Source organism: Aplysia californica, unplaced genomic scaffold (genome assembly GCF_000002075.1).
Source record: "Aplysia californica isolate F4 #8 unplaced genomic scaffold, AplCal3.0 scaffold00049, whole genome shotgun sequence".
NCBI classification, from domain to species: Eukaryota; Metazoa; Mollusca; class Gastropoda; order Aplysiida; family Aplysiidae; genus Aplysia; species Aplysia californica.
Window position 1 is genome coordinate 1,173,987 of NW_004797319.1, and position 25,801 is coordinate 1,199,787.

The window sequence follows — 25,801 nt, forward strand, 5'->3', positions numbered from 1 at the left end:
CCGCAGGAAGTATGCTCTTTGCTTCAGATGGCGCTGCAGTCTGTTTTGAAGCTCTTTTTTTCGTTTTTCCAGAAGAAGATTAGGAATAGCACCTCCTTGCGTGCGCAGATCGACTGCTGTTCATCAGCAGTTCGGGTACGTTCAGTGCGTAGTTTTAGGTTTTTAAAAATTTTAATGACCTCTCGCCTTTCATTCTAAAGTCAAATTAAACGAAGAAAACCATCACCCTTTCCTCCCGAAGAGGTTTTTTGTCAGCGTAACCATTAAATAAAAGCGTTCTTCCGAAATTTTTCCAAAACATGCTAGTTTCACTTTGATTTTTTAAAACTCAAGTAGGGTAACTCTGTTCGCAAAGAGTGCGCTTTTGTGAAGAGGGCGCCACCAAATTTTGAGGACACTTTTTTAATTGGCTCAAAGAGAGAAGTGGCCCATCTTGTTATGTACTATCATTGCTTTAACAAACTCCGTTGTTGACACAATTTAGATCTTTTTGGAGGCAGGCTGATTCGACCCCTCCTGTCAGGAGGATCCCAAGCTGAGTGTGATGCAAAATCTCTGTCGACAGACGGAGGTACTCGATGAAAGATGTTCCCACTTGAAAATCAAGTTCACATCTTCTGTGTGCAATGGCAAAGATCCTGATGGCTATGCCTCAGACGCTGGTGCAGTCCATGCCCCCCCCCCCCTCCTCCCTTGTGGGTGTTTAGCTGGTGCGCTGGTGTGGTTTGCTCCTTCTTATCCTATTGAACATCTTTCATTCATACCTCTTCTCCTTTTCTTTTATATTGCTTTCTAGTGACACCTGATCTTTGGCACTTGTATGGTATATTTGCGTTGTAAATGCCATGAAAATGCTTTCTAATTTTAATCTTGCTTTTCCTGAACACTAAATGACTGTCATCAATGTTATCACATTGATGTGTGCTGATAAATGAACACAGTCATGTGTCAGTCATGTTTCTTTTCAGTAACGCTTGTTCCTTTTCGTGTCTTACATGTTCTGCTCATTATGTTACTCTACTTGAGTTAATTATTTTCTTTTCAACTCAAAGATAAAACATGTGGGTAGTTGGTGTGTGCTGTGGTGGGGTTTGCTTATTCTTTCCTATCAAACATCTATTGTCCTTTACTCTCCCCCTTCTTTTCTTTGTATATCACTTTCCATAACACTTCTAATCTTTGGTACTCCTATGACCTAATTGTGTTGAAAATGGGGTAAAACTCTTCCTAAGTGGGTGGTTGGCGGGTGCTCTGGTGTTGTCTGCTTCTTCTTTCCTATCAAACATCTATCATCCTTATCTCCCCTCCTTCTTTTTTATGTTTGTTACTCTCTTTTAACACCTCTAATCTTTTGGCGCTCATATGACCTTATGCCGTAAAACCTTTACTAAGACAAAAACAAACTTCCTAGAAAAATGTTTTAAAAAAGTTGACATATGTTTGTGTATTTACATGTATGTTCCAGCTCTCAACAAAAGCCTGTGGACATTAATGCTAAAAGAACTGTTGCGCTACACAATCAAGTCACCGTACACTTACATGAGTGGTCTCCTGGTGCTGTCAGAGCTGTTGCCCTTGCCTTTTCCTTTACACACCAAAGAGGTACTGTAGTTTTGTGGCTCTTCTAGCTAAAATAAGATAACAGCTTGACACCATTTGAAAATAAGTCGGTGGACTTTTGAAATTTAAATGCAGGGGTGTTTGTTTTACTTTTCCTGCTTTAAACTTGGTTAAGGCGCTTTGAGTTTTATTCTGTTTGTCGCCCTCCACTGATTGTGTGAATGAGTTTTCCCATGTTGATTCTTAACCTTTTGTCTCCAATGTTTTTTAGTGTCAGTAATTTGTGTCATCGGGCGCTCATCAGTCTTTGGGCTTGTGGAGTTTTTAGTATAATCTTAAAGCCTGTTTATTTGTCTTGCTTTTGATGAATATAAAAATGCTCGTCTTACTTGAATACAAGTTGAGATATTTACGATTGAAGGAGGTGGGGTTTACCTGGTGTCTGAGGTAAAATTAGTGAAAAAATGTCTGCCAAGGTTTGATGACTTCCAGAGCTGTTGTGTCCTTGGAAACTGCAAATTTATATTTTTGTCCTTTTGATTGATCAAAATCTTCCATCAGAGATGAACCCTTTGTCTTGTGCTAAAGCAGGAATTTATGATGATGATTATTGTCTTTTTATTCCCAAGCTTTGCACAGTCTGTCCAGTATCTCATTGTTACTTTGTCAAATGAGACGTCTTTGGAGCTCTTTTTTTAAAGTTGTATACTCTTCATTGCTTTACTTTAGAGCCTCTTTTGTAAGACTTGCATGATAGATACTTAGAAATGGGTTTCCTATCGAACATCTATTTGTTCTTTTCTCTCCTCCTTTTTTGTGTATGTTACTCTCTTGTAACACGTCTATTCTTCAGCAGTTATATGACCTTATTGTGTTGCAAGTTCCATAAAATGCTTACTAAAACAAAAAATGGGCTGTCAGAAGAGAGTTGATTGGGAGATTTCTATTTTCCCTATAGCTTGCATAACTCTTGGGCAGCATATGAGTTAATCAGTAGACTAATGTTTTCTCTTCAACTCCAGAAATGCTTGGGCTGTATAAGAGTTTGTTACTGGATTGATGAAATTCTCTCTTGTGCTCCATGACCTCGTTGATTACCAACTGGCACACAACGTATTTGTGAGATTATTTTCTCGCATGGATCAGTGCCCAAATACTGAAATGGTTCATGACAAAGAAATACATTTTTGTCACCAAAGGAACTCTCACAAAGCTGTCCCAATAATTTCTCAGGTTTTTCAGACAGGCTGTGACATGGTATGAGTTTTGTATAACAGTATGATGTTGTCCAATAAGTGGCTCAGGGAAGGCTGATGAGACAACTGTGTCAGTGGATTTTGTCTTTTCCACACTTCTGTTTTTCTGTATGGCCTTTGTTCTTGAGTCCAAAAAATTGTTGGTTGGAAAATGAAAATGTATTCATGCAACTTGTTGGTGTAGGATTGTTCTTTTTGGAATTTGCGTTTTCAAGACTGATGACTTAATGTCTATTTGACCCAGGGTTTTTGCTCTCCCTGGTTTTGTTAAATAGCCATAAAAAATTTGTGGTTGAGAAACAAATCATGCGAATAGCAGGTGGCGTATAATAGTTCTTTTTTCTGATTTTTAGGCATTAAGTGAGGAAGAGGTGGAAGCAGCAGTGGTGTCACGAAAGTTGTGGAGCGTCCACCTGCAGGCAGCAACAGCCGAGCTGTTTGCTGTGCTGGACACACTGTCTGGGACTGGCTGCCAGCCGTTGCAGCACCTGATGCGCCGTGTGTGTTGGCAGATCGCCGACCTGGCCGCACCTTCGGCCCTGAGAATTACCAAGTGAGTGCAGCAGCAGCCGTATACTTTGTAATTCAAAGTAACAATTGTGGTCAGTTGAAAAATTACGGTGTTTGACCAAATATTATTGAGTTCTTGTCTCGTGTCCTTTTTTGGGTTTTTTTTTTTTTTTTAGTTCTTGTCTCGTGTCCTTTTTTTTTTTTAATACAAGAAAAGGTGCTAAATGTTGTTAGGTAAAGGAAAAATGCTTAGCAATGCTTGACCAAACATTTTTGAATTAAAGAGACATTAAAGATAAACTTAGTATTTGCAGTAAGGAACAAAAGAGGATGTGGTTGTTTTTCCCATTTGTATTTATTAGTGCTTGTATGCTTGTCAGTTTGTGTTCTCGTCTTTGATACTGAGACTTCTGCCTGTCTTCTTTTCTTCCTGTTTGTTCCATTTTGACCATGCTTTTGTTGGTTTTCTTTCTGTCTTCGGAATCTTGTTTGATATACTTAGTGGGTCGTTGACGGGGGCTGTGGTGTGGTTTGGGCCTTCTTTCCTATCAAACATCTATCGTCCTTATCTCCCCTTCTTTTATTTTTATGTTTGTTACTCTCTTGTAACACTTCTAATATTCTGGCGCTCATATGACCTTATGCAGTTGCGAGCGTCGTAAAACCTCTACTAAAACAAATGACCTACTTAACTTATTGTAAACATTTACTTCTGTCTTCAGAATCTCGTTGGACATACTTATGGTGACTTATGCAGTTGTGAGCGCCGTAAAACCTCTACTAAAACTATACTTACGGTTAACATTTGCTTTTGTCTTCAGAATCTTGTTGGACATACTTATGGTGAACCTCAAACCAAAGAGGCCAACGCAGACAGTAGATGGAGAAAAGAAAGAAGGGGAGGAGGAGACGACCGCGGTGCGCACTGTGTCCATCCACACTGCCAAAACTCTCAACTTACTGGCTTACCTCCTGTCCCACCCAGGCATCAAGGCAGCCTTGTTGCAACTTATTGGCACCAGGTGTGTGTGTGTATTTGTGTGTGTGCTTGTGTGCTTGTGTGCACGCTCACATTGTGTGTGTGTGTGCGTGCGTTGTGTGTGTGTGTGCGTGCGTACGCGCCCCCCCCCACACCAAATTACTCTTTATTGTGCTGGTGTGCCTCTATTTATCCAAACTCAAACGCGGACCATTCCCCATCCCCTCCACGAATGGTTGAAGGATGCTACAGGTAGGTTCTTTCACTCTGTTATTGTTTCTGCCTCTCAGACTTTCCCTGCACTAAATAACTGGTTTTGTGTCAATGTACTTCTGTTAACTCAGACAATATCTCTCACCCCCTTTACTTTGTTTGCCCATTTGCAGCATACACAGTGAGGTGAAGTACAAGGATTTCTTGCTCATCATGCTCCAGCTGTTGAACCAGACGGCAGAGACACCAGCCGAAATACAGGCACAGGAGGGCATTGTGGTCAGTAGTTCTTGTCGTAGCTCTGATTTTTCCTCCTCCTTTTTTTTTTTTTTCGTAGGTCAGGTTTTTCTTCTGATTCATCTCGTTCTTGTTCTTCGTATTTTTTTCTTCATCTTGTTTTCTTCTTCTTGTTCTACTCCTTACCTACCCTTCCTCCTCCATGACTCCCCCCGCCTCCTCCGTCATCCCCCTCCTTCTCCTCTTGCCCCCCCCTCCCTTCTCCTCTTCAATTCCAATACTCTGGTATCATGGCAAGTTGTCCACACAACATGCCTACCTGAACTAGGATTCAAACCAGGTATTTTAGCATGAGAGATGAGCACCTTTCCTTGAAAAAGGCTCCTGAGCTCATGCTTTGTACCTTTTCCTCTTATTTTGTGTTTATCTGATCGATCTCAGGGGTTGGCGACTAGTTGTACAACCTTTTTAGTTTAAGGACACTTATGTGCCTTGTTTTCCCTCTTGAATGTAGATACTTTGTCTCTCAGGCAACCGTACTTGGTTTTGAGTAGTTTTTGTTTGTTCAGAGTTTCTTTAGTTTTTTGGAATTGATTTATCTCAAAGTTATCTCGGTAGCCAGCCAGGACAGGCTCACTCTTCTCAGACTGTATCTGCCGAGGTCTCTTTTACATGGGCATTGTTCTTTCTTTCTTTCTTTCTTTCTTTTTTTCCCTTTTTTTTAATGTGTATTTGTGAATCAAGAACCAAGCTGAAGTGTAAATCTTCCTTGAAAGGCAATATCTTGTATTGTAAACTTACATTTGTTCGATGTCAACTTTGGCAAATACGTTTTGGCAGGCAAGCAGATATGATGGACTGCACAAATGCGTTTGTTTTTGGTCTTGTTTGCAGGAATGCTGTTAATGCTACTCTTATTTTTTTTTTCTTGAACTGTAATATTTGTTGTCTTCATTGGAGGTAGGAAAAAAATTTGGAAGGTCTTTAGGAATACAATACTTATATCCATGTGTCGTATGTTTTAAGATTTTCTTTTAAACCTATTTCAGTCGATGATTCAAAGTCTGTGTGATCTGGAGGTGTCAATGGTGAACACAGAAATGGCTGTCACTTTGGCTGAACATGTAAGTGATGCAGATAGAGCTCCAAATCATTTTGATGTTCAGATACAGCATGGCATAGCTACCAACCAGTACGTAATAAACGAGTGCTCAGGTACATAGAGGCATAGCTACCAACCAGTGTGTAACCTGATTTGCAAGTGATAATGAGATTGAAGCCCAGAAGATGATAACCAGTTTAAGAAATTTTTTTGCAACAGGTCTATGTTAAATAGTTTGATTGAGTTTGTTAAATGTAAAAAAATGTGTGTGAAGGGTTCGTAGGATCAGTGCCCACCATCTTGACCCGCCAATGGGTAGAGTTGAGTGTTTTTTGTTTTTAAGTTGGTTGCTGTCAAATGGTAATTGATAGACTAGTGAAGATCTTACTTTTCAAGGGGTATGATGGTTATGTATCTGCTCTTAATCTTTTCAGTCTTTCCCTTCCTCTTTTCACAAACCGAAAAAAACCCTGAATGGACTCTCGTAGTTTGTCTTGATGGACAAGATCTTCTAAAATTTGTTTTTTAAAAAATGTTCAGCAACTCCCTCTTTGTGAGATTCTACAGCTGTTAGCCATGGTCAAAGACATATCGTCATTTCCACATAAAGAGTGACTTATTATTTTCTTACAATTTGTTCATCATTCAAAACTAGCTATACTCAGCCATATTCAATTTCCTCCCGCTTACTTTCAGTAAAAAGTGTGATTTTTCACCAATTCGATAAGGGTATTGATGAGTAGATGTATTGGAGTTTGTGATTGGAGGAACCTATTTACAGGTCTCAATTATTTCATATTTGAAGTTCATTTCAGTCTATGAAGGCTTTTTATTTTGTTGCTCAGACACATAAATCCTTTAGCACTTCTATGTGTTTCTTTTTGATTCATTCGACAGACTTTGTTGTTCGAGGCGGGTTATTCTGCTTCTATTTTGTGGCGTCGGTGGCCTAGTGGTTAGGCTCTCGGACTCGCAACCGTAAGGTCGTGGGTTCGAATCCCGTCAAGAGCACGACGTTGTGTCCTTGGGAAAGGCACTTTACATGAATTTTCCTCACTTCACCCAGGTGGGAATGGGTACCCGGCTATAGACAGCGAATGATTTTGTCAGTTTGTTAGTGTTTGAGCGCTTAATCGGCTGCTCGCACTGTATGCTTCCCGGGAAGCTGAGAATGTTTCGGAGTGTTCTATGGTCTGCTGAGGTAATAATATAGTGTAAAGCGCATAGAGCCTGCTGCTGAGCGGGGATGTGCGCTATACAAATGCTATCTATTATTATTATTATTTGTAGGACACACGATTTTCATCAAAGGAATCAGACTTGATTCACTTTCTAGACCTCTGGAGTGTGGGTTTTCAAACCTTATTACGTTCTTTTGTTGATGTGTTGTGGCCTCGTGTCAACATAGGAGAACGTTTGAAAACAGCAGAAATGACCCGTTTTAGAACGAAAAGTCTTGGTTTAGTTAACATGTATGTTTTAGAGCACTGCAGCTTGCAAATGTATATAGGATACTTCTCCATTCTGTACACAGTTGGCCAATTCCTTGCCAGAAAGTGTCCTGATGGCGGATGTGACGGCTGCACTCCTAGAGCACGTCGGCAACTCTGCCCAGTCGTACGCCTCCATCTTGCCTTGTCTGCGGATCCTGAGCATGCTGACAGACCACGACTACGGCTTCTTTCACCTCACCATGTGGGTATAGTGTACATTATAAAAGTCTGGGTAAAAATAAAGTAAACCCCCCTCACATCTCCACACATAAGGATCACTGGCCACTAATTCCTGGTCTCATAAGGCATACCTGCAACCTCAGGGAGACCCCCTGATATTGCTTACTAGGTCAAGCAGTTTGAAATGGGAGGCTATACTTTACTTTTACATTACTCTAAGCTTCCTTCAACTTTGTTGCTCCCGTTCAATAAGACTTAAAGTTTTGAAAAAGTTTGATTGCAAGAAGCAATTTTTTGGGACAGTTTCACAACTATGTGGTGGGAATTTCTATGGAGACATATAAAACAAATACATTCTTGGCCTTGATGTGATCTTTTGCAGTAGACATTCAGTGTACATCTACTGTACAATAGTTAATTTTATTCAAATTTTGAGCATAGATGGGAGTCTTGAAAAAAGAAAAACCCACAAGGCTCCTGTTTTTTTTCTCCCCTGCTTAATTTAAGTGGTTAACAGAGATCTAAAGATACTGATTCCAATTCACTGGTTTAGCTACTTGGGTGAGGTCTTTAGGCATTTTTTGCCTTTGTATTCTTTGCTGCTGAGTGTAGTCTAATTATGTCGGCATTTTAAAGTTCATTCTTAGATTTCAGCTCTAGATTTTAGGCTTCTATCGCTATCATACATAAAGCAATAAGTACAGAGATGTATGAAAAGAATGAACTTCTGTGAAGCCTCAGATTTGCCAATCACCCTGAAGATAAATGAGCAGTGATATTATCCATCAGTTTTGCTGTTGTCTTTGACACTTTTTGTTGTGTCAATTTTTCAGGAATCTCGAGAGCAATTTAAGGAGTATGCACAGCCTCTTGAATCGCATCAACAACACATTCAGTAAGGACAGCTCAGACTGCCTGTCTACTCTGTCGGCATCCTTGGAGCTTCTCCGACTCCTCATCACCATCGACTCAGGGGAGGAAGAGGTCGTGACCCGCACCAAGGTCATCAGCCGCAACAAGCTGCGACACTTTCTGTTGTGGAGGCCAGATATGAGTCACCCTCTCGAGGAACTGGAGGTAAAGAGTAGACATTCTCTCGGCTGTGGTGTCTGCAGGACAGTATCTCCTCAGACTGCACTCTTGTGCTGATGGTGCTCTTGATTCTTCTTCTTCATGTGCCAGATCTGAGAAAAACCTCAATGATCATGGTTCTCCCCTCATTTCTCAGCTTGGATACTCTCAATAAACGTACTGTGTCCTGGTCTTTTCCCATCACCTTTCTGTTCAAGTTCTGTAAGTCTTCCTTTACCTTTTTTACCGTCTGTTTTTTTCTGTGAGAGCAAGATGTTCATTTGAAAAAATATTTTGGCTACCCGAACCCACTGCCAACCTTCGTGGCATATAAGGGGAAAAAAATAGAAAAGCTACCAGATCCGGACTGCCTGTAGCACATGCAGGTGTCTTAACTTTAACAGTATTAACACCCTCTTTGCATTGAACCCTTGTAGGTGATCAGTGTCACTTTGCCCTTGGAAAAACATTAGACTTTAGAAGAGCCAAATCCCGGAGTAAGGCAAAAATTAAATTGACGAGGTGTTATTAAAAAAGTCCTACCCTTTTGTATCACCATGCTTTTGTTTACCTTACATTTATACTATACTGGACCCCCGGGGGCAGTGCCATTGACTGAAGTGTCTTTAGGCCATTCCCAAAGGGGGACGGGACATTTCTTGTTCAAGCATAGTAGAATTGTAAATGGGCTGACTCATGTCACGCTCATAACTGTGCCTGATCTACAACAGGGAACTGCTGCTTTTTCCTTCCTGATCCTTACTATTGTCATTTTCCTCTACTTTTTTTGTATGTTTGTCACTCTCTTGTGACCTGCTATTTTGGGGTGCCTTGATAGTCGAAGCTAGAGAGGTGAGCAGTCTAAGTCTGATTCCCTGTAATGACTTCTCTGTTGACACCCACCCGTTGGCGCTCATATGACCTTATGTAATTGCGAACGCCATAAAACCCTCTACTATAAAAAAAAAATGCTATACTGGAATTCAACCCCTGTCCTTGACACCCCATGGAAGAAGATTTTCTATGGCCGTATGACGAATTTTTAAGGCAGTTTACTAATTTTCTACCTGTTAATTACTAAAACATATGCTGGTGGGTGGGCAGCCCTGGTTGGGTCTGACAAGACAGGGTTGAAACATCTTGCTTCCTAAATGATCTTTATTGTCTCTATCATCATCATCCGGTGCCTTGCCGACTAGCGTGGGCGATCATGGACCTCCACTTCCATCTGTCTTTCGAAGCAGCAATGGTGTCTGTTGTTCTTGCTGCTCCCAGCCATGTTGTCATCTTGTCCAGTATCTTTTCCCTCTGTCTGCCTCTACCTCTCTTTCCATCAAACTTTCCTGTTGTTACAATGTTCTCTAATGCTTCTTTCCGCATTGTGTGTCCGAAAAAATTTGCCTGTCGTTTTCTTATATTCGTGATAAGTTGTTTTCTATAATTTGCTTCAACCAGGACTTCATTTGTTTTTCTAGCTGTCCATGGGATACGTAGCATGCGTCTCATGAAGCACAACTCTGCCGCAACAATTGTTTTTTCCAGCTGTTTATTGATTGTCCATGCTTCGCACCCGTATAATAGGATTGGCTCGATGTAGCTTTTCATTACTCTTTTCCTCATTTCCAGTGACAGATTTATGTTTGTTAGTATCTGTTTCATCTTGTGGAAGGTTGCTTTTGCTTGGCAAATGCGGCTTTTAATTTCGGTGTGACATCTACCATCTGATGATATAATGGTCCCCAAATATCTAAAATGTTGTACTTGCTTGAGGGTGGTATCATTGATTTTGATATTGCATGTTGGGATTGGAGTATTTCTGCTTATCACCATCGCAGAAATACTCCAATCCCAACATGCAATATCAAAATTTGTCTCCATGGGGGAAGTAAAACATGCACAATTACAATTTTTTGTATTAAGTATTGTTCAATGTTTTGTGATTATACATCAGCTGTAAGTCGATGACATTCTTCTACCTATGTGACCCATGTGTCCTTTTCTCTCCTTCTTTTTTTTGTGTTTGTTACTCTTGTAGCACCCCTAATCTTCGGCATTTGTATGACCTTATGTGCTGCAAGTGCCGTAAAACCTCTTAATAAAACAAAACTAAACTGATGTGAGGGAGGGAAGAAATGGGGAGAGAAGAAGGGAAGGAGAGAGAAGGGGGGAGGGGGAGGGGAGAAAGAACGAGAGAGGAGAGAGAGAGCGATTAAAAAGAGAACTCTTCTCCATTTACAGGAGCTGTCTCGGGAGGAGGAGACGTTGGAGAGTTTACTAGAGAGCATCACAGCCTTGACCTCTGTGCTGAGGAACATGTCGGACTCTCCCCCTGAGGGAGACACAAGTGAGTGTGTGCCTGTGTGTGTGTGTGTACGTGTATGTGTGTGGGTGTTATAGTTTGTGCCTGTCGTTGTGTGTATGTAGGGGGAGGGTTGGTGTAAGGGAGAAAGAGAGAGATGAAGGGAGGGAAGCAGACAGGGAGGAGAGTATGTGGATGTGTATGTGCGGGGGGGATGTGAGAGAGGAAGAGAGGAGAGTGGGTTTGTGTGTGGGCATGCTCCCCCTTGTATGTGAGAGAGGAAGAGAGGAGAGTGTGGGTTTGTGTGTGGGCATGCTCCCCCTTGTATGTCAAGTCTGAAACCCTGTCTTTATCATGGCTTAGTGGTTAGGGCACCGGGCTCGTAATCATGGGGTTGCGTGTTCTGTGGTTCGAGCTGCAGGATCGATGTTGTGTCCTTGGGAAAGGCACTTTATACGAATTTTCCTCACTTCACCCAGGTGGGAACGGGTATCCGGCCATAGATAGCGAAATGTCTTGTCAGTATGTTTGTGTTTTAGCGCCTATGAATGGCTGCTTGCACTGTATGCTTCCCAGGGAGTTGAGGTTGTTTCATTAGAATCCTCTCAGGTCTGCTGGGGTAATAGTATAGATTGTGAAGCGCATAGAGCTTGCTGTTGAGCAGGGATTTGCGCTATACAAATGCTATCTATTATTATGTTCTGTATATACGCTGATGCAAGAATGGATGAACCCTTTTATGTGTGGAAATGTTCATTACACCACTCTTAAAATCTCGTTCCCCCTCCCCCACCTTTCACCCCCTCCCCACCCCTCCCCTACCCTCCTTCCCCAGATGTGGAGGAGGTCCTTCTCCCCGTCCCAGCCCTGCTCACGGAGCTGTTCCGGCAGCGTCCCGTCTACACGGTTCTGGAGGCGGAGGACGAGCGCCTGAGCCCGAGCTACTGGCTGGCCAATCCAGCCCTGGACGAGCCAGACGCCGAGCCGGAGGTGCTGCGGTGCTCCCTGCAGGCGCTGTGCGAGCAGCACCTGGTGGGCTTCAGCCTGGAGCAAGAGCTGCAGAAAGACGCCAACACCCCGCAGGAGGATATTGTGCGGCCCAAGAGGCCCAGGTAGGGCGAGCTGTGGGATGTTTAGATTTGTTCGCTGTTATATCGTTGTTTATATTACAGTTCTACTGTCTATTTATGTTACAATTCTGCTGTGTGTTCTTTTATGTTACAATTCTTCTGTCTATTTATGTTACAATTCTGCTCCTAATGCTTGGTAGGGTGAATTATGAATATTTCGATTTGTTCGCTGAAATATGGTAGGGTGAAATGTGAATGTTTTGGATTTGCTTGCTGTTGCTAGGTAGGGTGGACTGCTTTTGTTACAATTCTGCTTTTTATTTATGTTACAATTCTGCTCCCAATGCTTGGTAGGGTGAATTGTGAATGTTTTGATTTGTTTGCTGACGTCTGGTAGGGCGAAGTGTGAATGTTTGGATTTGTTCGCTGTTGCCAGATAGGATGGACGGTTTTTGTAACTGTTTTGCTGTCTAATTATGTTGCAGTTCAGCTCTCTATGCTTGGTAGGGTGAATTGTGAATGTTTGGATATGGCTGTTGATGTATGGTGGGGTGAAGTGTCAATGTCTGGATTTGTTCACTGTTGCTAGGTATGATGGACCTTTTGTGTTACGATTCTGCACTCTAATGCTTGGTATGGTGAATTGTGAATGTCTGGATTTGCTAGCTGATGCAAGGGAGGATGAAGTATATGTTTGAATATTCTTGTACTAGCCAGGCGGGATTTAGGATTTATGTTTGGTCTTGCTCACTGATGCAAGGCAAGATGAACCATTTGCATTTTTTTTTTCTTGATGCTAAGAAAAATGAATGGTTTATCTTAAGGTTTGTTTGTTGATGATAGTTAGGATGAACCGTTTGGATTTGTTTAATGATATGTAGTGGATGAACCATTTGGACTAGTTCGTTGATGATAGGTAGGATGAACGGTAAGTTGAAACTAGGTAGGATGAATGGTTAATGTTTGGATTTGATATGTAGTGGATGAACTGTGTTTTTTTTATTTTGCAAAAGCAGTTTATTGTATAAATTTACAAACGTAGACGTAGGGAATTCAACTTTAATTTGAGCCTTATTGTACTAAAAGTATGTCGGCCCTTCACCAATATATCTCATATGTCGTAAAACTCACTTTCGTATTTGATTTTTATCTTTTTCAGAGACCGGCGCAAGTCTCATGAGGTTATAAATATATATAGGGGAAAACCAGGCAGGAAACCTTTTGGTGAGTTCCTGGCTTTATTTCTTTTTTCTGTTTGTATGTCCTTTTGTGAATGATATTTTCATATAATGCAATTACTTCTGAAATTTTCATTTTATGAGACTATTGCTTAGGACAAGATGCTATATAGTTGATAGTGCCGTTATACACTTACTCAGAAAAACAGAACAAACCAGATGCTGTATGTTGCAAGTGCTGAAAGCTTGCACTAATGAAGATCTGATAAAGTCAAAGCCATTTTATAATTTCAGAATAAAAAAACCCAAACTTCTCATCATTAATGTCTTACTTCGCCACCTGTTAAGTCCTCAGTTTTCTCAGAGAAGAGAATTTAGATGGAATGGAAAATGATTCAATAATTTGTGCGTGAGCCTAGTTTCACAGCTGTGTTTTTGTTGTACTTAAAAGATTTTGTTTCAAAATAAGTCTTGTTTTCTTTGAAATTCTTGTTGAATTTTGAAATTGAAGGAAAAATGTTCCAACATTCTCAACAGTTGCCCCTATGAGAGGTCGAGGAATCATGTCACATGGTATGTCTGGTCGTGGGAATGACCTGTTCAGGTCAAGGACACCCAATACATCAAGACCCCCGTCCATGCATGTGGATGACTTTGTCAAGATGGAGAACAGCCAACAACAGCAGCAACAGCAGCAGCAACAGCCGCAGCAACCACCACCGCCTCAGCAGCCATCTCGGCCTCCACTTCTTCCTAGTATTGGGGCTGTTGGAAGGGACAGCAGGGAAAAGGTCAGCACTTCTTGAGATCCCCTTTTTGCTTTATTAATTAGCATATATGTAAAGCATTGTGGTGAAATGAGGCGCCTGTCAAAATATTGAAATCAAAGAAATTGGCATTTTTCTGACGGCCTGGCAATTTTTTGGTAATTTTGTTTTTTTGGCTCGACATGTGTTGATTTTACAGAAAAATGTTGATGAAAGGCACAAAAATGTACAATGCACAGGCTTTAAGATTATACCAATAACTCTAAATGCCCCAAAGTTGACGAACGCCCGATTCCGCTGCGTTTTGACACATGAATTATTTATTCATATTCCTCCTGACATCTGAAGCAGCTTCTGTTGCGTGTTGAAAATGTAAGACGGACTCCCATATTGGGAGGTTGATGTCTAGTATCTCTGTCTGCTTGCAGGGACATATCCTACTCAATTTGGGATGGCCCTGTCAGAAAGGGGCAAAACAGTTGGCCTTGTAATGTGTCAGTGGAGGCATAAAACACTTACAATTACTGTTATAACAATTTTCTATTCTCCCTCTTGGACAATAAAGTATTATCTTATCTCATCTTTTCTTATCTTGTCGTATCTGATCTTATTTGTTGTCCCAAATAGAACCTCGAGGCAGTGATTTATGCCTCTTTGGAGAAGTGATGAAATTAAAAAAAATTTGATGAAAGTTGTTTGGGGCATTGATTATTCCGTGCATCAAGTTCATGAAATTCTAATGGATGATTTACAGTTTCTGTGGGTGTTGGAAAGGTCAATAGGATGTTGCGACAATTATTGATCCAGCAGTTTATTGGCTTTCACCCTTTGTTAACACACACAGGACAGAGTTTTGTGATCAGTGGCATTATATTAAATAGTACAACCTCAAATATATCACATTCTTTCAAACTTGACTGTTTTCCCAGCATACTGTCAAGATTGAGAGCGTTGGAACTCTAGTAATAGAGCATAGACATCAGCAGTTTCAGACCTTCCGTATTGAAGTAGGCCCAGTATTTTAGCTCAGAACTTGATCTTTGTGCAGATGCAGCTGTTCTAAGATGGTTACTCTTCCAATTAAGTAAGGTCACAGATAAACATGTTTTAGTGAGGGAATGAGAACAGTTCTGTTTTCGTAATATAAAAAGCTGTGGATTTTTGAAAAGAGAATGTTGCAATCCAGTGACTGTATTCTTTGAACATTGCAATATGTGCATGTATTCACTTCCGTATTTTGATCATGGTATTGCCTTCTTATATGTCATGCCCAGTAAAATTTTCCATAGAGATAAATGTACTGTTTTTTTCTCTTATGTGAATGTTTACTCTTGCATTTTAACTATTGTACTGCTTTCTCGCTGGTTACACTCAGTAACTCTTAGTATACCAAAGGCTGTTCCTCCTTTGTGTGCAACCAATCTTGCCATCCAATTTTTTGGCATTACAAACTTACCTAAAACACTGTTGTTCCTGTTTAAGCTGGTTGAATAAAATATACACTAAACTGAGTAGAAATGAATAACCCATGTAATGAACTACTGTTTGATTATAGATATGATGGATTAGCTGATCATAAATTTTTTTGTTATGATTGTAAGCAATCAAGCGATATCGTACGCAAGCTGAACTGAATATATTATACTTAGAGTTAAAAACATTCCTTTTGGTTGAAGATATAATGTAACGTTTCTTCTCTTCTGTGCATGTACAGGAACTTGGTCCAAGACTGCGAGGTGGCGACCGCATGGGAGGCTTTGCCATCCCTTCAGGCCGCTTCTTCACTCCGCCGGGCTCTTACAGACGGGAAGCCATGCTTCATGAGCCACATCCTCTACCACCTTTGGCAGGCCACCCTCCGTCACACAGAGGAGGTAAACAGTCTTGCAAGTGTCTTCTGTCTCTTCATTTGTACTTCAACAATGACAAAGACAATGACAATCTTTATGACAATCTTTATTCATCTCGCAGGGAGAAATCCATCTGTTCGTCCATTCTTCATATATACAGGCATGCATCTTGGCTTGACTGCCTTTCAATGTGTCCATATGTCTGTCCCTTCATTTTGCTGTTCAATCCAGTCGAATGTGATTATACATTTGTCCTGCCAGCATTCCAACCCATCAGTATGTCTGTCTAACGATCCATCCATCCATTCATCTGTCCGCCCGTCTTTCCGTCCGTCCATCCATCGATCCATCATTTCCATCCAACTGTGAGTGATTGGTGGGTGCTCTGGTGTGGTGTGTTCCTTCTTTCCTATCAAACGTCTGTCATCCTTAACTCTCCTCCTTCTTTTATGTGTTTGTTTCTTGTTACACCTCAAATCTGCGGCACTTATATGACCCTATTGTGTTGCAAGTGCTGTAAAACGCTTACTAAAATGAAAGCATCCGTTCAATTGTCCATCCATTCATCCTATTATCCATCCCCCTGCATGCCCTTCCAATCCCCTGTTTGTTCTCTAATTAATCAATATGTTCCATATGTCCATCAGCTAGTTCATCCATCCAATCTATTCTTTCATTCAGTTAACCAACCATTGTTCCAATCAATCAAATCACACCATGAGGGGTCTCATGGCCTAGAGGTTAAGGTGTTTGCCTTTCATTCAAAGGTCCCGGGTTCGAATCCGGGTAGCGACGGAAACATTTGTTTTCTCTAAAATTGTCTTCTTTCACCTCCTTTCCTGCTCTCTAGCATTATTCTGCCGTCTGCTTTCGTCTCCACTTTCTGCCCCCACCCCCTCACCTCCTTTGCCCCCCTCCTGGGCTTCTGACTCTCTCTGCAGTCTTGCTACTGCTACTCCTTGGCTCCTTCTTACTGCTGTTTTTCAGCCATACCCGTTATCTTCTGGTAGGAAAGATCTACACCTAGCCTTCTTTGACAAGGGCGAGAAATCTCGTGTGCAAGTTGCGCACGTTAAAGATCTCTTGGTGGTCTAAAATCGATAAGAGTAGGCTTCGGCGGCCACCCGCGCAAAATTCAAAATTTCCTACCAACTGAAAAGGTTTAATGTGTCCCACGCGCTCATATAAACTGATGCTGTTGTGAGAATCGTAAAACACTTACCAAAAAAAAAAAAAAAAAAAAAATCATACTGTGCGTATGTCCCCCATCCTACATTTTGTCCCTTCATGTTTTTCCTGTGTGTTTGTCCTCTTCATTGATCTGCCCAGCAACTTTCTCATTTTATTTCTAAAGATTGAAATATACATTTTGTCAATAAGGGCTTCTTTTTGACTGACCCAAATGCCCATACTGATATTGTGTACTTACAACTTTGTGTACAACCAAGCACCATTATTTTGCAGTGTCTTAAGAATGGGGAATTGAGCCTAAGAAAGGTGTGAACATGTTTACTTGTTTACTGTGACGGCAAGGAAAATGATTTGGTTCTCTTTTGTAGAGGTTGAATATTATTTCCATAAGTTCATGTGTGGAAGTTTGAGTCAGTAAGTGGATGGTTGGAAAATATGCCACTCGTGAGTCCTATTTCTTACCTTTCCCTCTTTGGTTTCTCTGGGTCTGTCTTGCTTTTTCCAAGCATTAGATGATATTTATTGTGTCCATGTGCTTCAACTTACTCTAACACAATTGAGATAATGAAGTAAAACTTACTAGGGATCAGTTCTTGACTGATTGTCACTCTAGTGTGGTCTTTTCTTCCTGTCGCTTTGTTCCGACCTGCTTCACTTGAGCCTTGAGATAGGGTTTGCGATCATTGTCATTGTTGAAGGACAAATGAGGAAACGGAAGACACTTGCTGGACTGTTTACCTCCTCTGTGTGACGGAGGGTGGCCTGCCAAAGGTGGTAGAGGTCAGTCTTACTTCTTGTCTTTCCCAGTTTTGTTCCTGTCTGTCTGTCTGTCTTGATCTTTCACGGCATTCAGTGACGGTCATTTAGTTGATGTGCTTTTCTTTACCCGAACAAACTAACAAAAGTTAATATGGTTGTTGTTGTAGACTCTCTGTGAACTAGGATGTCCATATTTATGTGCCAACCATGTTTCTCATTTTCACCTCTTCTCAGTACCAAGAGGGGGCCCAATTTCCATGGAGAGGAACAGGCCTAACTTCATGGCACAACGACAGTTTTCTCGAGGGTAAGTAGTAAAACTGCCTGTACTTAATATGTGGTTTGATTTGGTTGTATTTTAGTCTTTTCGGTAGCTCAGCATTCAGTTGAATGAATGAAGTATTTACAGGGTTGTCAGACCCAAATGCTGCTTTTATCAAATGCACTTCGTAAACCTAATTGTAGTAGGCTGTTTAGTGTGAACGCGCTCACGGCAGGGCGAATCGGCCGCGGTACGCCCCGTAGATTTTTGTGGCTGGCCGTGAAGCCTCGCGCTACGGTGGGTCTAAACAACTCACAGTTTTATTTCGTTTGTGAATTGCACTACCACTCCCGATACATCTTTTTAAACAGAAAAGAAAGGTCTTCAAAATGGCGGTCTTCGCGTGAAAATCGGTTCAGTAGAACTGGAAATATTTGCATCTGAAAACAAAGCAGTTTTTACAACGCGATAAAATGAAAACTACTGGCTGTATATTTAGGAATCTTTCAGAAGTTATAGATTATCCATTCTAGTTTCTTTTGACATCCAAGTTGTTTAGGTTGAACTTCGAACAACGCTACAGGGCTTCCCGTAAAAATGCATACGAAACGCCGAATCGGCCAATCGGCCGGTCAGCGACCCGGCACCCCCGCTCTCCCCTGCACACTGTGATAACGTGTTGCGCCGGCATCGCATTTATTTGCGCTTTACTTGTTTCTCCGGATAATAATAATACGTGCGGCTATGAAATTATGAACGGACTGACCAAAAAATTCACAGTTTTGGTTTTATTTTACCATATTTGGCTCTTGAATAGTGCAAATGATAGCTAAATCTAGATTCCCTTCTAGAATTCAGCAGTAGTAGGCTAGAAGCAGTCAAAAAGCCAGCATATCTAACTATTTTTGCCTTTGGGCTTTGGAATTGAAATAAAACTTGAATTGCACAGTTCTACTTGATGTTAGATTCAGCATCTAGCTATATATTCCAGAGTTAATAATAAATCTCATCATAACAATTGCTTTTATGAGACAACCTATTTCTTAAATCAGTTTTGCGCAAACTTGCTAGTTAGTAGTATAGTAGTAGAGAACAGAGTTTATCTAACCCTCCTCTCAGTCTTTCACTTTCAGTACCTGATAATTTAATGTTGTTATTTTCTAGATATTTTTACATTTACATTGTCAAATTGTGCCATTAAAAAAAATATAATATAAGGCCAATGAGTCTGACTCAATATTTAAAAGAAAATATGTTCATCAATGAAAATTGCTAGTTGATAATAACTCAAAATGTAATGAATAGTGAAGAAACATGTGTGAAAAAATAATAGAATGAGGTAGACTATAAATATAATTTGTCCAAAAAATTGCAAGTGCAACTTGTGTGAAGATCACAAAATGACTTATTTTTTTGTCATCTTTCCGCAGTTTATTAAATGTTCCGGTGGGTCTACAACTAGGTCTCTGAAGAGCATTTTTCTTGAATTTATAAGCTCTTTTATACATTGGAAAGCATAAAATATAGCTTCACACAAATGTATGTTACAATACTTTATAAAAGAAGGATAGAGAGCTGACTTATGGCGGTCATTAAGAGGTTGTGTTTTTTTTTACGGAATCCGTTATACGATTAGAAAAACACAAAAAATATGTTTTGAAATCTTAAGAATGACCATAAAAATTGGAAATTATTTCTTAATTGGCTTAACTCTTTAATAATTATGAACAGTGAATAAAGACAAAGAGAATGATGTATGATTTGTCTAAATATGACAACTAGCAGCAAAGATATAGACCATTTTGTCCATTTCGGGTTATCCTTGCGGGGGATTTTTTTATCACCCTGAACCTCTTGAAGTACCAAAAAAATATTTCTGTGACCTTGTAAAGAGGTGTTTGTAGTTGTGTGCATTTTGTGTAAAATTCCTTACAAACTGATGTACAACACTTTAAAAAATATGCATTTTGTGTTGAGTAATAGTCATTTGTGTTGTAAAGTTGCATTTTTGTGTCACAAAAACTCAGTGTTAAAAGTGGCCTGAAATTGGCCGGATTTTAGGCATGAAAAATCGCCATAACTTTTTTAACTAATAAAGATATCAACAAAATTTTAAACTGTTTTATGATCATGAAGGCAAGAGCTTTCAAATGAAAGTATTTCAAAGCAATTGAAATTTTCACTAAACTGCCGAAGCAGATTCACATTTTGCTATATTTTTTTCTGTACAAGGAAATCTTTTCCTTCAAGTGATAGATAATAGTATTAATTACAAACCAGGTCTAAATATAGCAACCGACCGCTAAATCTAGCACTACTCTTCATCCCATTTGGGGATCCAAAACTGTGACCGGTGAAGCTTGAACTGGCCCGGAATACGGAAGGGTTAATTTGTAAAACATTATCATGATGTTAGACTTTAAGCATTTCTTTTTTATTTGCACTTTATGAACTAGTATTCAGTTTATGGAAAATAAGAATGTCTCTCAGTCTGAGCTGCTCTCATGCCACCATAAATACGTTATCATTTGGACCAGCAAAAGAAAAAAGGAACAGTCTCAACAAAATGCAACAAACCCCCCCCCCCCTTTTTTTTGGGTGTTTCTTTCTATTTTAAAATTTGTTTATTTCTTTCTATCATCTATCATTGCCCCTGACCAAGGCTGACCAAATTTTGTTGATAGTGCTGTAAAACATGTGTTCAATTAATCGATCGTCCAGGCCATTGCATGTTCCTTGTCCTACTGGTTATGAGTGGATGGCACACATGTGATGTATTTTGTGGGGTTTTCTCTTTTTCTTTCCCTAAACAGGCCAGAGCGTATGCTGCCCCCTCCCCATGAGAGGCATGGTGGTCGGACTGGACGTTTCTCTCCTACTGGCCGAGGAGGTCGAGGAGGGCAATGGGGCAGAGGTCGTGATCTCGGAGAACCGGGCGGGTTAGTTCATGTGTAGACGAGATGAATGTTTTGGATTCTTAGAGTGAAGGATGTTTGCAATGTTTTCCCCGTCTTTTGCATAATTGTAAATGAATGGATGCTTTGAATAATTGTAAATGAATGGATATGGACAAAGTTCAAAGTATTTGGAGTCTCTTCTTTTTACTCTCTCTCTCTCTCTCTGTCTTTCTCTGTCTCTGTCTTTCTCTCTAGCTCTCCCTCCCTATCCTTCCCTCTCTCTCTCTCTTTCTCCCTCCCCCCCCCCCCCCCACTTTTCTCCCTCCCTCCCTTTTTCTCCCTCCTTCCCTCTTTTTCTCTCTCTTTCTCGCTCCACCCGCTTTCTCCAGCCCTTTCTTTCACCCTCTCTCTCCCCTGTGGACACACTAGAGTGCCCACTCCATCTTTTTATAACCCAGATTTGTTTTTTGTTTTGGGTTTCTGTCACTCCCACAACTCGTTTTCCCTCGCACTTGCCTGCCACTTGCACATATAGTGCACTGTTGCAGAGAATAAGATAGATCAAGTCATTCATCAGGGGTATGTTCATGCATGCACACACTCGTGTCTGTAAAGGCCTAGGTCTTTGAAGAAAATTGTTGAAATTTTTGTGATTAGATTGGGGTTTTATAAAAGAATTAAAGTGTTTGTAGCGACGTTACTTTGACATAGTTCTTATCATTTGTGAAAGAATACATAGAGACTTCATGTTGCTCATTAATAGTGGGTGATGGATGGGTGCTCTGGAGTGGTTTGTTCCTTCTTCCCGATCAAACATCTATCGTCGTGATCTCAGCCCTCGTACTGTCAAATCAAGTAGGCTACAAATAGATGTGTATTTGAATGATTAAACTTTAAGACATAATCATGTGATTATGAGTGTCTGAAAGAGTCAGAGAGAGAGAGAAGGGGAGGGAGGGAGGAGAAGAGAAATTGGGGAGGGGGGGGAGGATAGAAAAAGACAGACAGAGAGGGAGAGAGAGAGATAAAGAACTGTTTTCAGGTCATCTAAGCTTTCATTTTAAAAAATATTTTTTTTCTCTTCTTGCAGACGTTTTGCTGGTGGCAGTTTTCAAGGTCGCCGAGACCCTGGCAGACATGTACGCTCCTTCACTAAGTGAACAGTTGGCTCATTTCATCTATTATTCATCCTATTTCTTCATCATCTCCTAGACATGCTTCAAGTGACTTACGACATACACCCATATTGGAGCTTTTATTATATGTTTGCTGTACTGTGAAGTTTTAGTTTTTCACTTCTTGAAAGGGTTATATCCTTGTGCCTAGAGTGTGGTAAGTGACTTTATTGCGTTAAAAAATGGCTTGAAGATGACATTTAGATCTGACATCAGGGTATGCGTTTCAATGTGCCACATGTTTGTGAACTAAAAAATAAGTTGTACGGGCTATTCATATCCTCGATTCATATAAACATTCTCATCAACCACATTATGTCCCAGAAGGATGGGAATGTTGAAGAGCTTGTATTTGACTGTCAAGTTTTCCAATGGAGGTTAAAGTTGTGTATGCAGTTTTCATGTGCACACCTTTCTTCTCTTTCTGAGGAGCAGCCTTTTCCTTTTTCTCTTTGTGCACCAAGGTTTCCTCGGTGCGGGTTTAGTTGAAGGTCAGCCGCGATACAGCAGTCTATTGTAAGTCTGCCTGATTGACCGCGGGCTACTACTAAAGCACAAGTTCTCCTTGATTGGCCACTGTATTGATTGAAAGCGTTAGGGGCATTTAGATCGTAGACTACAATTACCGTGTGTAGTTGGGTAAAGTGCTTCATTTTGCGGTGTCGTTTAGGTCAAAGAATTTTGTAGTGGTTAAGATAATGATTGACAAGTAAGTTGCGACAGCAAGTGACCAAACGGGACTATTTTCAAGAGAAAAAAAAGGAGGTGCCTGTGTCATCCCCCCCCCCTCCCCCCCCCCGGTCAATATATGAAGAAGGAAAGAAATGTTTCAATAAATTTTGAAATTTTTTAGTCTAGCTTTATTATCATTTATGAGGCTTGGAGCTGATTCGACATGTTCTGTGTGTGGAATTTGAAAGTTGTGTGGTTGAATAGCTGCTCTATATTTTTATGTGAGCATATCATCGCTGTCACAAGCAATTCACTTGTCCAAATTTTGAGAATTTTTTATTGTTACACCGTCCCAAAGCTAAACCAAAGATGTACCTCTCAACATCAACAAAATGCAGTTCAATGCTATGGTCAAGGCTTACAATTTTCTGGCTTTTCTTGATTCCTGATAGGAACAACACAACAAAATAATGTTTTTTGTATCTGGTGTAAAATCTACCCAATCAGACTTATGTGGATTGCTTGTGACACCGATGATATGAACCATTGTTTATCAGGTTATGCAAATATAGTGTATTTGTTAAAAGAAAATTCTCTTTTGGTCTTTGTTAGCCTGTTAATGAATAAGTGATCATGCAAGTGTAGAGTATTTTTTAAAGAATTACCGTTTTGGTCTTCACAAGCGCATTTGTGATTAGGCTGGACAGATTCTGCTCTGGTTAGTATTTTCAGATGAAGTGACAGAAAGAGTGTGAACATAGAGACAGGCCGCCATTGTAGGTTGTTGCCTGGCTTTGAATGAAGTGTAACTGAAATTGTAATGAAGGAAGGACACAATGAGAATGATTTGGCTTTTTTATTTCTTTGAAAGTACTGAAGAGTGGTACTGACATTCATCTCAATTTATACATGACCAAGGGGCAATGACCTACAAAGAAGTGTTTGTATTTGTTTCTTTTTACAGGTGTCTCTGATGGAATGTTAAATGTTTTCCTTTACTGATGAAGTGCATCTGTTAGGTTTTCACTTTGGGTGGATAAATTTAGTAGAGTCTCTCCACCTTTCTCCCGAGGTGGCTGAAACAGGCAGGGTAGAACCTCCTTAACGATCTAAACTTGGTAAAATGTGTTTGTGTTTTACTAATGGCTACTAAATGGTTTGGTTAAAATTTGGAAATTGGTGAGAAGGGCCATTGTCATAACATGAACAGTTGATAAGGTGGGGTTTTATTGTATGAGCGAAGAAAAGTTTTTTTTAATGAACCTTTTTGACAAGCCTTGGTTTAAAAAAAAAAAAAGTTGTAAATAAATATGTCAAATAAATGATGACACTGGAAAGAATGTGGGTTGGTCACGTTCTGTTGCATGTTTATTATTGTGTGCTCAGAATCTAGGCTACTTTTTAGAGACTTCAGAGAATTCAGAATACCACACATACTTGATGTTGTGGTTGTTGTTTATGTTGTTGGTTTTGTTTGTGAATGTGCCTGTGCACATGCCGGGGGGAAGAAAGATGAAGGTTTGAATTTTTAAAAAAGGGAAAGAGTGCAAAAGTATTCAATGAATGATGAAGTTAGTGTGGTTGGAAGTGTTGGAGAGGAGGTGTGTGGTCTGGGAATTGTGTGAATGCGTAAGGATGTGTTTAGTATGAATGCTGCTGGAAGAATGCTTGGACAGTTACCTGCACATGTTGACCAATTTAATAAAAATTTGAAATAATAAAAAGACTTGACATTGGGTTCCTTGTTTGATTTCAGGTTGGAATGGGGTATGGTGCGTGTGATTATGGTTGGGGGGCGGGGACAGGTGTAACGGCTTGCTGTTATTGATTTGAAAAGAATTGTTAATGCAAACAAATTCCTATAACACAACTTTGCATAGGGGTGGAGGGTTATCCTTTGACTCCAAAATTGGTCCATTTTAGGTTGCACTAATAATATGGGTGAATTTCTGACAATCATGTGGGGGGGGTATACCTCTTGGGAAAATTGCTTGTATTACTAAAGGTAAGTTTTGTTTATACAGTAGGTTGAAATAATATACAGTCGAACCTGCCTTAACGGAAACCTGTATAAAACGGAAACCTGGCTTAACGGAATCTCCCCGCTCCCCCCTTGATATATTCCTCTTTAATTACCTGTATAAAACGGAAACCTGTCCAACACGGAAACGGAAAGAAAAATCCGCTCCCTTCTGAGGGTTTCACCTAAGACGGAAAATGCTTTGCCCGCTCAGCCCTGACTTGAAACAAAACGCGCAAATTTGGTTCCGTCGGCTCTAAACTTATCGCTATGGTCATGCCGCTGGGCGAGGAAGAGGAGTAGGGGTGCAATTTGGGGGTAGAAGATGTGACCCCATCATGTGAGCCCTGAGCGATGCAGATGGTCAGGGTAGTGTGGGTGTGAAATCTCACGACTGCCTGTGAGAGTGCTGGAGTAGCGAACCACTACGGAAACTTTCCTGGGTAGCCAGAAGCCAGAGGTGTGAAATTAGATTGACCAATGCCTGCCGCCCTGATCGTAAGGCAAGCCGAGAAAAGAGTTCCTCGAATCGTTGTTACAATGTTGGCAGTGAGGGGTGGCATTGGTGGGTGAGGCTAAGGGTGGAAGCAAAGGAGGAGTTCAAACGTTTCTGTTTTTAATAGGTCAAACAGTGGTCCTATGAAAGGCAAGCACTGGCGGTAATTGGATAAGTAAAACTGACGCATGTCATTATCAGACAGGATAGCAGCCGAGAGGTGTGAAGTTTTGACCACTGCTTGCCGATCGGACAAGCGATCCTTGATCCCACCGGCTGGGCCTTTGAATTCCCCCCCCCCCCCCCCAACCCCCATCCCCCCCTAAATTCCCCTGTCTAAGACGGAATTTTTTTCCCGCTCCCTTGCGATTCCGTCTTACACAGGTTCAACTGTACTTGCTTTGGGGAGTGAGGAGTTGACCACAACGATTGTACAATCTTGTATTTATGTTGATGTTTGTAGGAGAGAGAGAGACAAAGACAGACCAAGAGAAAGAGGAAAGACTAATTTTCCATAATGTGTTGAATTATAACCTAGTTCCTAACAATATAATGTTTTGCAAA

General features: G+C 40.6%; 1 protein-coding gene across 1 annotated transcript in view; it reads left to right on the forward strand.

The window, feature by feature from the left end:
* Positions 1 to 22,127, forward strand: part of LOC101845151 (protein virilizer homolog) — a 66,315-nt gene extending 44,188 nt beyond the window's left edge. Inside the window, exons 26-40 of the mRNA XM_005092598.3 lie at positions 1,466 to 1,602; positions 3,170 to 3,369; positions 4,148 to 4,348; positions 4,692 to 4,797; positions 5,805 to 5,879; positions 7,392 to 7,552; positions 8,364 to 8,607; positions 10,840 to 10,945; positions 11,736 to 12,012; positions 13,130 to 13,194; positions 13,686 to 13,939; positions 15,630 to 15,789; positions 17,950 to 18,022; positions 20,791 to 20,916; positions 21,965 to 22,127. Coding sequence (XP_005092655.1) covers positions 1,466 to 1,602; positions 3,170 to 3,369; positions 4,148 to 4,348; positions 4,692 to 4,797; positions 5,805 to 5,879; positions 7,392 to 7,552; positions 8,364 to 8,607; positions 10,840 to 10,945; positions 11,736 to 12,012; positions 13,130 to 13,194; positions 13,686 to 13,939; positions 15,630 to 15,789; positions 17,950 to 18,022; positions 20,791 to 20,916; positions 21,965 to 22,034 — 2,255 coding nt within the window. The 3' untranslated portion in view covers positions 22,035 to 22,127. The remainder of the gene's footprint in view (positions 1 to 1,465; positions 1,603 to 3,169; positions 3,370 to 4,147; positions 4,349 to 4,691; positions 4,798 to 5,804; positions 5,880 to 7,391; positions 7,553 to 8,363; positions 8,608 to 10,839; positions 10,946 to 11,735; positions 12,013 to 13,129; positions 13,195 to 13,685; positions 13,940 to 15,629; positions 15,790 to 17,949; positions 18,023 to 20,790; positions 20,917 to 21,964) is intronic.
* The last annotated feature ends 3,674 nt before the right edge of the window (positions 22,128 to 25,801 follow it).